This window comes from Diceros bicornis, chromosome 11, assembly GCF_020826845.1.
Source record: "Diceros bicornis minor isolate mBicDic1 chromosome 11, mDicBic1.mat.cur, whole genome shotgun sequence".
Taxonomy (NCBI): domain Eukaryota; kingdom Metazoa; phylum Chordata; class Mammalia; order Perissodactyla; family Rhinocerotidae; genus Diceros; species Diceros bicornis.
The window spans coordinates 63,470,210-63,484,667 of record NC_080750.1 but is presented as its reverse complement, the minus strand read 5'-3'; the positions used below and the strand labels follow the sequence as shown (position 1 = coordinate 63,484,667).

General features: G+C 39.8%; 1 protein-coding gene across 4 annotated transcripts in view; it reads right to left on the bottom strand.

Moving 5' to 3' along the window:
- Positions 1–13,965, bottom strand: part of PINX1 (PIN2 (TERF1) interacting telomerase inhibitor 1) — a 104,498-nt gene extending 90,533 nt beyond the window's left edge. Inside the window, exons 1-4 of one of the 4 annotated variants that reach the window (XM_058550408.1) lie at positions 13,838–13,965; positions 7,061–7,170; positions 5,215–5,307; positions 276–354 (exon numbers count right to left, since the gene is read on the bottom strand). In XM_058550408.1, coding sequence (XP_058406391.1) covers positions 276–354; positions 5,215–5,307; positions 7,061–7,170; positions 13,838–13,856 — 301 coding nt within the window. In that variant the 5' untranslated portion in view covers positions 13,857–13,965. Of the gene's footprint in view, positions 1–275; positions 355–5,214; positions 5,308–7,060; positions 7,171–13,008; positions 13,714–13,837 lie in introns of those variants that run through there. The other 3 variants (XM_058550410.1, XM_058550407.1, XM_058550409.1) reach the window with 3 other exon arrangements.
- Between the last annotated feature and the right edge of the window lie 493 nt (positions 13,966–14,458).

Here is a 14,458-nt window from a genome sequence, read left to right as displayed (position 1 = left end):
GGAAAGATCACTTTACTATTTGAGGTGTAAACTGAATAGATTCATCTTGTCACTCTCAAACTCTTAATGGGAAAAAAGTGTTTGCTTATGACTAAAGGTTCATTCAAAGAAAGCACCATTAAAATATAAACAGAAATGAGTATTTGTAATAGATTCAATCAATTAACTTTCAAATATATGATGCTTACAGTAAAAAGATATAAATCTAAATAATAAATCTATTTATTATATACATAAATATAAATCTAATGGACAAAAAGCAAAAGTTTCCCTACCTGCTGTTTCCTGCCCATGGCAAGTGTTCAGTTCAGCCAGAAGCTGGTTAAAATCATCTTGATGAGCAATCCAGTTGTCCTGAAAATATCAAAAAATCAATTAGAGGCAAGCCTGTCGTTTACCTACACTGATTGAGATAAGATACATTTTGGAATCAAGGAAATCTGGTAGTTAATGTGAAATTTTAAACATTTCATCAACATATTATTTTATAAATTTGACTGAAAAATAATATAACTTTGAAATGTAATTTATCTATATCAGTAATAAAAATGGGTTTCTTGGAAGCCTAAGTCCTGATTTCAAATGTGGATAACTTATCAATAGTCAACTTATAGTCAAATAATCAACAGGCAACCTGTGTGCTAAATATTAGAATAAGGCAAAATAAAAAGATTATTGCTTTCTCACTTACGGAAAATTATGTAGGTCAAAGGAAAAAAACAGTGATGGATTTGGGGTGCCTCTTCTTTGCTCACAGGAGTTGAAAATATTTTGCCTAATTCTATTCGCTTACATCCATCCCAATTTTACAAAACAACATTGGGGAAGGGAAGAGGAAGAACTCCAAGTTTCCTGAATCAATCAGCAGCCGTTTGTAAGGTGGTCAGCTAATAAGTTCATTACAACAAAGAGAATCTGGCTTTAAAAGAGAATGAACATCTCTAAAACAATATAAATCAGTGGGAAGCAGGGTTTCAATTTAGGAATTTGCCTCACACATACACTTTTTAAAGAATGCTTAAGGTTAAGGCATACTGACTAGGTTTACTGGGCAATGCTACTCCTAAAAAATTAAATATATCTGTATATCTATCTCTCAACAACTACCTTCAAAATCAACCTTACATAATTTTTTGTTTAATTGTCCAAGGTGTGTTTATTAATTGATGAAAATACAGAGGATAATGCTAAACATTCCATCTAGTAAGTGTGTGGAATTTCAAATGTTTTGAAGTATTGGTTTTAGATTTTGTCATCAGAGAATAGTCACAGCACTTTTTTTCCAGCTTTACTGACAAGTAATTGACATATTAGTTACAGCATTTTTTCCCCTTGTTCCCCAGTTTTATTAAGATATAACTGACATACAACATTGTATTACTTTTAGATGTACAACATGATGATTTGATATATAAACTCTTTCTTTAGTGGTTTAAAATTTTAGCTGTTGGCCCAAAAATTTTGAACTAATCAAAGTAATTCAGTTTATCTAAAGTAATTCTCCAGATTTTCTACCAGAATTCTGTTGGCTGCAAAAATTTAAGAACAAAGCTTTCAGCTTAGATATTTTTTAAAGTGAACAATACTGAAAATGAAAAGCATGGTAAGCCATTACTTTTTTTTATTGATGTTTTAATCGTTGTGAAATTTTGGGTTGTACATTTTTGTTTGTCCATCACCATGTATATGTCTCCCTTCACCCCTTGTGCCCACCCCCCACCCCCATTGCCCCTGGTAACCACAATACAGTTTTCTCTGTCCATGTGTTGGTTTACATTCCATACACGAGTGAGATCACAGTGTTTGTCTTTCTCTTTCTGGCTTATTTCACTTAACATAATACCCTCCAGGCCCAACTATGTTGTTGCAAATGGGACGATTTTGTCTTTTTTTACGGCTGAGTAGTATTCCATTGTATATATATATATATACCACATCTTCTTCATCCAATCATCAGTCAATGGACACTTAGGTTGCTTCCACTTCTTGGCTATAGTGAATAATGCTGCAATGAACATAGCGGTGCATAAGCCCCTTTAGATTGTTGATTTCAGATTCGTTGGATAGACTCCCAGTAGTAGGATAGCTGGATCATTGGGTATTTCTATTTTTAATTCCTTGAGGAATCTCCATACTGTTTTCCATAGAGGCTGCACCAGTTTGCATTCCCAACCAGCTGTGTGTGAGGGTTCCTGTTTCTCCACATCCTCTCCAACATTTGTTGTTTTTTGTCTTGGTGATTATAGCCATTCTAACAGGTGTGAGGTGATATCTTAGGGCTGTTTTGATTTGTATTTCCCTGATGATTAGTGATGTTGAACGTCTTTTCATGTGCCTATTGGCCATCTGTATATCTTCTTTGGAGAAGTATCTATTCATTTCCTCTGCCCATTTTTTGATCGGGTTGTTTGTTGTTTTGTTGTTCAGTTGTGTGAGTTCCTTATATATTATGGAGATTAACCCCTTGTCAGATATATGTTTTGCCAATATTCTCTCCCAGCTGGTGGGTTGTCTGTTCATCTTGATTCTGGTTTCGTTTGTCTTGTAGAAGCTCTTTAATCTGATAAAGTCCCACTTGCTTATTTTTTCTTTAGTTTCCCTAGTCTGGGTAGGCATGTCATCCGAAAAGATTTCTTTATGACCAATGTCAAATACTGTGCTGCCTATATTTTCTTCTATGAGTTTTATAGTTTCAGGTCTCACCTTCAGGTCTTTGATCCATTTTGAGTTAATTTTTGTGAATGGCGATAGCAGATGGTCCACTCTCATTCTTTTGCACGCGGCTGTCTAGTTTTCCCAACATTTATTGAAGAGACTTTCCTTTCTCCATTGTATGTTCTTAGCTCCTTTGTTGAATACTAGCCATCTGTATATGTGTGGTTTTATTTCTGGGCTTTCAATTCTGTTCCATTGATCTGTGTGTCTATTTTTGTACCAGTACCATGCTGTTTTGATTACTATTGCTTTGTAGTATGTTTTGAAGTCAGGGATTGTGATGCCTCCAGCTTTGTTCTTTTTTCTTAGGATTGCTTTAGCTATTCGGGGTCTTTTGTTGCCCCATATGAATTTTAATATTCTTTTTTCTATTTCTGTGAAGAATATCATTGGGATTCTGATTGGGATTGCATTGAATCTGTAGATTGCTTTAGGTAATATAGACATTTTAACTATGTTTATTCTTCCAATCCACGTGCATGGGATGTCTTTCCATTTCTTTACATCATCATTGATTTCTTTCAATAATGTCTTGTAGTTTTCATTGTATAGGTCTTTCACCTCCTTGGTAAGATTTATTCCTAGATATTTTATTCTTTTTGATGCAATTGTAAATGGTATTATCTTTTTGAGCTCTCTTTCTGTTAGTTCATTATCAGCATACAGAAATGCAACTGATTTTTGTAGACTGATTTTGTACCCTGTGACTTTGTTATTGATCACTTCTAATAGTTTTCCAATGGATTCTTTAGGGTTTTCTATCTATAAAATCATGTCATCTGCAAATAGTGAGAGTTTCACTTCTTCGTTGCCTATTTAGATTCCTTTTATTCCTTTTTCTTGCCTAACTGCTCTGGCCAAAACCTCCAGTACTGTGTTGAATAAGAGTGGTGAGAGTGGGCAGCCCTGCCTGGCTCCTGTTCTCAGAGGAATGGCTTTCAGTCTTTTCCCGTTGAGTATGATGTTGGCTGTGGGTTTGTCATAAATAGCCTTTATTATGTTGAGGTACTTTCCTTCTATACCCATTTTGTTGAGAGTTTTTATCATAAATGGATGGTGTATCTCGTCAAATGCCTTCTCTGCATCTATTGAGATGACCATGTGGTTTTTATTCTTTGTTTTGTTGATGTGGTGTATCATGTTGATTGATTTGCAGATGTTGAACCATCCCTGCATCCCTGGTATAAATCCTACTTGATCATGGTGTATGATCTTTTTAATGTATTGCTGTATTCGGTTTGCCAATATTTTGTCGAGGATTTTTGCATCTGTGTTCATCAGCGACATTGGCCTGTAATTTTCCTTCTCTGTATTGTCTTTGTCTGGCTTTGGTATCAGGGTGATGTTGGCCTCATAGAATGAGTTAGGAAGTGTTCCATCTTCCTCTATTTTTTGGAATAGTTTGAGAAGGATGGGTATTAAATCTTCTTTGAATGTTTAGTAAAATTCACCAGAGAAGCCATCTGGTCCTGGACTTTTATTTTTGGGGAGGTTTTTGATTACTATTTCAATCTCTTTACTTGTGATTGGTCTACTCAGATTCTCCATTTCTTCTTGGTTCCGTTTTGGGAGGTTGTAGGAGTCTAAGAATTTATCCATTTCTTCTAGATTGTCCAATTTGTTGGCATATAATTTCTCATAGTATTCTCTTATAATCCTTTGTATTTCCGTGGTATCGTTGTAATTTGTCCTCTTTCATTTCTACTTTTATTTTACTTGAGCCTTTTCTCTTTTTTTCTTAGTCTGGTAGGCCATTAATTTTTAACTACAGTGTCATATTTTCAAAATGTCAGCATTTAAGAGGAAATGTGAATAAATTCAACTGTTGTACACCAACAGTCAGAAATAGACAATGGGACAGGAAAAGACTACCACTTTCTTGTGGTATTTCTGGACTAAATGCCACCAAGTTTTTTTCTTTTGTGAGGAAGATTAGCCCTGAGCTAACATCTATGGCCAATCCTCCTCTTTCTGCTGAGGAATATGGGCCCTGGGCTAACGTCCATGCTCATCTTTCTCTACCCTATATGTGGGACGCCTGCCACAGCATGGCTTGATAAGCGATGCGTAGGTCCACACCCAGGATCCGAACCTGCAAACCCCATGCAAACTTAACCACTATGCCACCAAGCCGGCCCTGACACCAAGTTTTAATAATATAAGCTAATATTAGAACACTGGTAAAGATGAAAATTCCTCTCTGTACTGAAATAAATATTTCTATAAGAACAATACTCTTTGCAAAGTTTAGCAATAAAATTAGTTTGGATCTCTTAGGTGCAAGCAAGTAAAGAATCCCATAAGGACAATAAGGCAAGGTGATGGCATGTTACATGATGAACAGCCAGCTTAGTTAGTGGCTCTTAAATTATCCAAAACAAGGATGATACACACTTGAATAGTGAAAAATTGACCAATCAATTTGATTGGATTAAAATTTTTGTATTTACAAAAAGGCAATTATGCAAGGAAAAGCCCCCCGCAGACACTGTGGCTCACTTCATTATTGATGGTAGCTCCAAGTCCCAGGTGGTTATTTTTAACTTGAACTTTAATATGTTCTGTGGCTCCTTGCTCTTGAGCCCCTAAACCCTGTAGAGATTAAACACAAAGACAGTTAACATTTTTATCGGGTATAAAGAGAGATTACCTCTTTCTTCTTTCATCAACTATTTGATTAATTACTAAACATCTAGGATTGAGGCACTATCCTTGCCTTCAAAGAAGCCACAGTCTAATGCATTCTTACAAGATGTCTATAATACCAAGGATGCACTTACAATAATGAAAGCCAATTCTTCAACCTGAGACCCAATTCAAGGCCCATGTAAACATTAGGGAGAACAGGCCTTTTTCTGATGCACAAAAGCAGAGTACTACTACAAAGTAAGAGAAGCCCATCAGAGATATTACAAGTCTGGCTCTCTCCTTCTATAAAACAACACTGAGGGACAGGGTAGAGAGATCCAAGCCCCCTGCATCAATTAACACTCATTTGTAAGGTGTCCCAGAGAGCTTGGTGTACTGAAGAACCTGAACAGCACTGAGGGTGGCTCCAGCAAAGTGAATGAAGAGAAAATAAGACAATATGAAGGGGCCAGACCTCATGGGACCTTGGAAATTATGGTAGGATTTTGGATTTTATTTTTTAAAAACAACAGGAAATCACTGAACTTTTAAGCAAGGGAATGACACAATCTAATTTCTGTATTTTAAAAGATCAGTCTGGCTGCTGTATGGCAAATGGCCCACAGGAGGAAAAGAAGGGAGGCAGTGAAGCAAGTGAGAGGCTGTTGTGGTGATCAGGGCAAGCCATGGCAGTGGTTGGACCATGATGGTGCCCTGGATAGAGAGGAATAATGACCAGGCATGTGGGAAGTGAGACAGGTGGAGGAACCAAGCCTCACTCCCAGGCTTCTGGCTTGAGTAAGCTGGTAGACAGGGTACCATTTGTAAAAATGGGGAAAACTTGAGAGGAAAAAGATTTTGGGGGATCATGAATTTTATAATAAAAATGATAAACTTAAGATGCTTAGTCAAGTGGAAATGTCAATAAGGCTGATGAATTTATAAATTTGGAGCTCAGAGGACAGATATGGACTAGATATAGAAAAGTGACAGTTCTCAGAATTTAGATAATTTAAAGCATGGGACGGAATGAATGAGCTCACCTGAGCAGAGTATGGAAGAGGACCTGGGGCTGACCCCAAGGAGCTCTGAAGCTCAAAAGTCTGGAGGTGGAAGAGCTAGCAACAAATTTAGGAGTGGCTGGTGAGGCAGAAGATAAAAACAGGAGAGAGGGCAGTATTTCAAGGAAGCCAAGACAGAAGTATTTCAAGGAAGGAGTAGTTAATTATGTCCAATACTGCACATTACATTAAGTTAGGTGAAAACAAAAAAGAGTCCATTGGATTTGGCAACAAGATCATTAAAGACCTTGACAAGAACCACTTAAGTGTAGAGATATTAGTAGAAGTCCCATTTGAATTAGGAACAAATGAACTGTGAGGAAAAAGAGAAAATGTGTACTCTAGCTATAAAAGAGAATAAAATATTACTCTTCGCAATATAAAACTCTGATGGTTAAGAATGATTCCAAGTGCAACTAATTAAAAGGGACTGTTTATGAAAAACGTTAATCACAGTAGGTTAAATGATAAAGCAAGTTGACATTTATGTTGAATTCTAACTTTATCATCACAAGGTCACTACAATTTAGTTATTTCTCCAAAATCACCTATTGATCCAAGACATAAATTTCTCCCAGTTTCCTAAGAAAGATGTATTCTCCTGATTTGTAATCTCTTTGTATGGCTCCAATTTCTTTTGCTCTTCTCCAAAATACCTTTCCTTTAGACCATCCCATCTTCTCTAGCATCCTCTGGCCAAACTTGGAATCATCATTACTCCATGCAGTGTTTCTTGGGTCCACAGCCCACTTCTGCTTCCGCCGACCTGTAAATGACAAAGTATCTCATCAGCAATTTGTCTTTCAAATCTGGAAAACACCATGCAAATACATACATACCTAATACATACACACATACCTGCATAAAATATGACATACATTATGTTTTAATAGAGACAGATATCAGATTCAGCATCCAATGGAATGTTATCAAACTGGATCATTTATCCTGGTTTCCCCAATAATTGTATATTCTCAACATATAAATTGACCTTATAAGATAAAAATAAAAATATTCCCTCCAAAGGTGACAAATTGAAAGACATGATCTACTGTCAGTCAGGTCTTCCACATTCAGCTAAAGGCAGCAACTTAAAGCCCCTGTCAACACCAGCGCCATCTTCACCATCAGTAGTAGCAGCAGCAGTTATAGCTTTTGCTGCCATACCTTATGTGTCAAATGCTATCCATACATTATTAGACTCACTTTTCATAGTAACCCAAAGAGAGTAGATATTCTTATCTCCACTTTTCAGATGAGAAAATCTGAGCCTTAAGAGAAAGAAATGTGCCTAATGCCTCCAAGCAAAAGCCAGAGCCTCTATACAAACCAAGGTCCCACTGACATCAAAGCATATAGTCTTAATCCACAATATACAACAGTCATTATGATATTGGGGATAATCAACTGTACCTTCCACACATGTGACCTACAGATACTAGCAATCACTCCTTTTCACTGAAATGCCCTAAGGCCATATGACCCCTTCTCTGGACTTCCAGAATAAATTATCTGCTTCTTTTCCGGCATGTAATACTTTTGTGTATTATGGCTATTTATGTCCATATATTATGTTTCCTATTAGATCATAATCTCCTATGGCTCACAATTGTGTCTTATTCTTTCTTATACTTCACTGCAAGAAGTAAAAAACACTGTGCCCATAGCAGGCACTCAGTGAATACGTGAATGAATGTATGAATGAATGAGAAAGGAAGGAGGGAAGGAAGAAAGAAAGGAAAGAAGAAAAGGGGATAGGATACAAGGAAGGAAGGAACATAACTGAATTAAAGCAACTGCTTTGAATCTCTTCAAACTAAGTATTTTTTTAAATGCATATAAATAACTGACTATTATGAACTCAAATTTACTGTAGTTTTAAGGAAAATTATGGCAGATATAGAATCTCAAATGTTCACAGAACAAGAAAATAAAACTCAAAGTAAATTGTGGCGGAATGAGAAATTTGGAGTTCCTGTTATTATCATTCACATTCTGCACCAATGGAAGCACAGCATCTCACTATCAACAGCAACCTCATGCCTTGGCAGTCTCATGACATAATTTTAAAAAATAACACAATTTTCCAGTCCAAGAGGCTCATTATACTGCAGGTAAAATCAATAAAGAGACCCATAACTATACACTGCCTAGCAAAAATAAGTAAACTTTTTACAAACATGCAGGCAGAAAAAGGTTACTTATAAAGCAAAACAACTTGGGCTCAAATTTATAGTGTTTTGCAGGAAAAAGGTGACCCAAATATGCTACACGTGGCTAAGTTACCATGTTACTTATCTTAGTAAATACTCAGCATAATGCTGCCTCTGCTAATGAACAACATTAGAGATGGGACTTGTTAACCAGTGTTCTCTCTGTAAGGCTGCTTACTGGTAAGTGTCCGAGTTCATGACTCTATATAGTAGTGCTTGTCAGGGATCTGTGACTGGGGCTTGTATGAAGAAGACATTTTTGAGAATGATTAAGCCCACCGTTTGCAATAAGAACTGCATACAGTTTATGTCACATAGGTATATACAGCAGACTATAGTGCTTAATGCTTACAACACAAAAGACTGGATGGATAGCTGTCAGTTCCTCTTCCCCAGGGAAATGGCAGGTATCCTCAACCAATGGGGTAGGGCAGTCTTTCCCAAATGAGGATGTTAAATGGGGGGAGAGGCTTTCCATTAAAATTAAAAACAGTAACACTCAGTTAAACAAAATTTAATACAGTCATGCAGTGCATAATGACATTTCGGTCAACAATGGACCACATGTAAAATGGTGGTCCCATAAGATCAGTACCATGTAGCCTAGGTGTATAGTAGGCTATGCCATCTAGGTCTGTGTAAGTACTGTAGGGGAGGAAGAAATTTTCCTCTACCCTTCTAGGTTCTTCTGGCTGGTCTAAGAATTAAATTGACATGATACAGAATAACAGGAGAAAATTAAACAAAGTTTAATAACATGTATACATGAGAGAAACCCAGGAAAACTGAGTGACTCAGCCAGAACTGCCGAAGCCGCCACCTTAAATACCATCTTTACCAAAAGACAAAGGAGGATGTTGCGGGTGGGGGCAGTCAGTGACGGGAGATTACCAGAAAAACCCCAGTAAACAAGAATACCATTATTATGCAGATTTAAGTCCTTGTTTTCCGAATTGATAAGAGTTTCTAGAGATAAGGTCATCCCCCTGGTACATCCTTCCTGGTACAGAGAGGGAGACACCTTTACAAATGGAGATTTCCCTTACAAATGTAAATGTCTCTGACAAAGGGTAACTTCTACTTGGTTTTCAGAGGTTCTCCCATGTCTGCAGTTTCTTAAAGGTATCCAATCCAAAATAATCCTCATGCCAAAGAGACACATTTTGAGGTGGCAAATTCTGCTCCCCTACATATAGTGGGAAAAACTCAGGAAAGCGAGTCACTCACCAAAAAGGCTAGAAGCCCTCACCTTCAATGCCATCCTCAGCTAAAGACAAAAGAAGATGTGGGGGTAGGGAGAGTCAGGAACTTCAAAGAGAAGGAAGGCAATTCACAGGTAGGTGAAAAGGAGCAAACGTTTGCAAAACAAGCATGTGTTTGGCCACACAGAAACAGAGAACACAAAGGGGAGCCCGACAAATAGGCTTTTCTGGGTTCCTGCCTGTCTACTACCTAGTTCATGTTATGCTAAGGTGATAATTCATTTCCTGAGACAGGTTTTCTTAATCTTAATTCTTTTAGGCAGTTAAGGGGAAGGTAACAAGAAAAAACTGTCTGAGTCTTTGTTTCTTAAAAATAATCAGCCTAAAATAATCCTCATGTTAAAGAGACACATTTTGGGGTGGCATATTTTGTTCCCCTTCAGTACACTCTATGATGTTCACACAATGACAAAATCACCTAACTACACGTATCTCAGAACATATCCCCTTTGTTAAGCAAAACATGACTGTAGTGTCTCCACACAGTGAAGACTTCCCCAGAACTCTGAATATGCAAATGTGTAGATTCTCTTAGAGGAGGGCACGGCAGGCATGCCATGTTTCGCAAACTTATTTGATCATAACCCTACTTCCCTGGAACATTTCCTGGCTGTAGTGTTGTAGAAGTTCCAAGTTTGGGAAATCGTGGCAAAGAAAAGACTGTCTTTGGTCTGTTCAGAATGGATCAACTTTTATACATGCTTTGTTATTCTTATTCCAATCTGTTCTGTGCTCAGACGTCAGCTCTGCTAATACTGTGTGCAGAAAAGAGCTAACAGAGCAGGCCTAACTACTAGCTATCCTTCAAAAGGCTTGCTCACAAGGCTGGCCCTTGGTAGGGAATTTGGGTTTCAGGAGGGTTCCTACCATTCTCAGAACTGATAAGAGTGGCTCACTATGCCTGTTTCTACAAACAATGCTGAATATCTGCTTTCCTTCTGGGAGTCTGGAATTTTGGTACATGCCAGGCAGAGGCTGCCTACGTGACCAGCCCCCAGTAAAAACCTGGGGCAGAGTCTCTAACAAGCTCCCCTGGTCAGCAACATTTCACATGTGATGTCACAACTCATACTGGGGGAATTAAGTGTGTCATGTGTGACTCCACTGGGAGAGGACTCTGGAAGCTTGTGCCTGGTTTGCCCTATGTGTCTTTTCCTTTTGCTGATTTTGCTCTGTATCCTTTAGCTGCAATAAATCTTAGCCATGAGTACAACTATACGCTGAGTCCTGCGTCCTGAGTCCTAGCAAATCACTGAATCTGGGGACACTCTGGGGGACGCCCGACACCATGTGGAACAGCAGTGTAACGGAGAGCGCTGGGCCCCAGGGAAGAGTGCCCTGAATCTGCAGAATCACTATCTGGGAAAATATGCGTAACCATCTTCCAGCAGAGGCTCCTCCTATTTGGAGATCTAACTATAAGTGGTTCCATCAGGATACTTTTGGGGTAACCCCAAAAAACAACCTTCATGTGACAGCTGCAAAGGACTTCACTTTTCAATCACTCCATGCCTAACACTGCATGGCTTGTGCCAGGATTGAGCTTCTTCTGAAAGGTGTGTTGAGTTCCAATAGCCAAGGACAGAAGTTTTGTTCTTTTTTTTTTTCAAAGACACTTTCAGATATTCAAGAGCACAAAATATCCCACCCATGCAGTCTTATTAAAAAATTATTCAAGACTGAGGAAACTACAGCATAAAACTTTAATGTAATGAGTATTAAAATCCATTAACTAGGACTGGCCCCGTGGCATAGTGGTTAAGTTCGAGCACTCCACTTCAGCAGCCCAGGATTCACAGGTTTGGAACCCCAGGCGCAGACCTACACACCACTCATCAAGCCATGCTGTGGCAGCGTCCCACATACAAAATAGAGGAGGACTGGCATAGATGTTCTTCAAACAAAAAGAGGAAGATTGGCAACAGACCTTAGCTGAGGGCCAATCTTCTTGACCAAAAAATAAAAATAAAATCCATTAACTAAAGTGTTATGATTTGATTATAAAATGTAATCTTCCGAGTGCCAAAAATTGATCTTAAAAAGAAAAGTCTATAAAAAAGTAATATCTTGACAAAAATCTGGGTCTAAAACTCCAAATTATATAAAAACTGGGAAGCGTGAGTGATAAATGAAATTCTTGTCTTACATAGGGGGAGGTTTGTGTAAGCTGGATTTCCTGTCTTACATAGAGGACAGCCAATAAAATAACATTTCATAATTAAAGAAATACTGGATAAAGAGTGTTTTTGAGAAACACAAAGAAAACTACTAGTAGATTTAAAAAATAGGGTAAGTGCCTGTGGTGAAGATAAAAAACAAAATATAGTCCATACAGCAAGGGAAAACAAAGGAAATAGCATACTTAATGAAAATGTTCACTAGCCAACTTTAAGTAGGAAAAAAGTAGGATACGAAACTGTAACTACAGAATGATCCCAATTTTATAAACTATCAGAGAAAATTGCTGGGTGGTGAAATTATGGGGCTAGGACTTTTCTACGCTTCTATTTTCTCATCTTTAAAATGAGAATACCAGTCGTAAATATCTAATCACAAGGGTGTCACAGACATTAATTTAGCAAAATTTTTAAAAAGATAACACAAAATATTATATATTATCATGACAAAGATTTGAAAAGTTGGAGTCATGGTGGGGAGAGGAGAACTGAAAATACTCTCTTGAAATCATGCAATATGAATTACTGATGTCCACAAATAGCACTTCACATCTGTACACCACTCCATACTTGGAACTATTTTCACGTTCACCATCTCATTGATTTTTTTAAGCCAACCTAGTGATGAAGATAATAAAAGAAGTTTTTAATAGCCCCACAGAAACTGATGATGGAAAGAGATATAAATGAACAGCAAAGCCAGGGCCAGTGTTCCCCAGTGCTTGCTCAATGAAGCATATATCAAAGAATATTAAAACCAGAAGAGATCTTAACATGTTCCTTTCTAAGATTCCCTATTTAAAAACAGAAAACTGCTGGTCCCAGTGGCAAGAACATAAAGATATAGAGATAACTAGATCAATTTTGTCATTTTCTAGCTCAATGACTTGGGGTGAATTATTTTCCTCCGAACCTCAATTTCTGCCCCTGTAAAACTGGAATGGAGCCTTACTCGAATCTTTTTGTGCTCCCATTCTTCTGTCTCCTCACATAAGAGATGCTGACAGCATTTGCTGCACAAAATCCCTGTGTAGTTGCTGTTGTCTGGTAAATGAGCTGTTTCTGTTCGTTGCTCTTCACAACTTGCAGTAAGTTATGGGCCGTCTCTTCAGGACCAAAGCACAACTGCCATCTGGCGGCAGGCAGTCTTAGCTACACGTACCATTCCGAATTAGTCTCTCCAGAGATGGAATGAATGAACTTCCCCCCACAAAGTGGGGGTAAATGTCAAAGGCCAACTGAGGCAGGACGGGGCATTGTGGCCAACATTCCTTTCATGGAAGGCTGTTAATAATGCCGACTAACGATGTCAAAACCGCCACAGTCTTAGAATGACTCATTAGCGCTGCACCCCCTAAAAAGGCTGACTTCCTGTGTTGGATGCTCCTAATCCCTCTGCTTTTCTCTTTCTGGGTTCAATACATCTTCGAGGACGGGATTTCAGCGCCTAAGGAGATCCTGCCGGCCAGACTTCCTCTTTTAACCTGAGGAAGCCAAGGCCCCAGGAAGTCCGGGTTCCCACGACCGCCGTCCTGACTCCCACTCGAACCCACCGCACGTGCCAGGTCTGAGCGTGAGACAAGAGTCCCCAGCGGAGCTCGCAGTCTCTTTCACTAGCAGACCGGCAGCTCCTTTCGGACACGGCTGGGCTTCCCCGTCCGCCGGCTCCCCCCGCCCACGGCGCGCCGGCCACCCGCACCCCGCCACTCGGTCCGGCAGGGAGCGTCAGCCCGGCACCTTCACTCTCGCGCCCTGGTCGCGCCTCCGCGCCGAACACTCACGCTCAGCCAGCATCGACATGTCGCCGAGCCTGTGCCGCCGCGGGCCTCCGGAACTGAGCAACTGCGGCTCCCGGCTGAGAGCCGACGGAGAAGCTAGAACCACCGGGCTCACACGCGGGGAGGACCGCAGTGCCGAGGGCGCGTGCTGGTGACGTCAGGGAGGCGCGACCCGCTCCTCGACCTCGTGGCGGGAGTGGGCGGGGCGCGGGCCGTCTTGGGGCGGGGCGGGGGAGATCAGTGATGTGAGTGAGCGCGGACCCCAAGCCCGGAGAGGTCGGAAGTTTAAAGAAGGTGGAGAGAGGAGGGATTCGTGCGCTTGAGCGAGTTCGTGCACTAAATGCTTGGACATACGTCAAGCCCTTAAGAGTGTCTGCCGCAGAGCCCACGCTCAATAAGGTTACCTGTATCACCGGTACCTGTATCACCGGCATCGTTAATTACTAAATGCCAAGCACAGTGCTTTCTGGAAATAAGACATGATCTGTGCCCTCAGGTGGCTCATAGTCTAATGAGGAAAAGAAATATGTAGCTCCGCCCCTGGCAGCCCGGGTTCTGCCCGGTGCGCAGCGACGCACCGCTTCTCTGGCCATGCTGAGGCCACGTCCGTCATACAGCAACTAG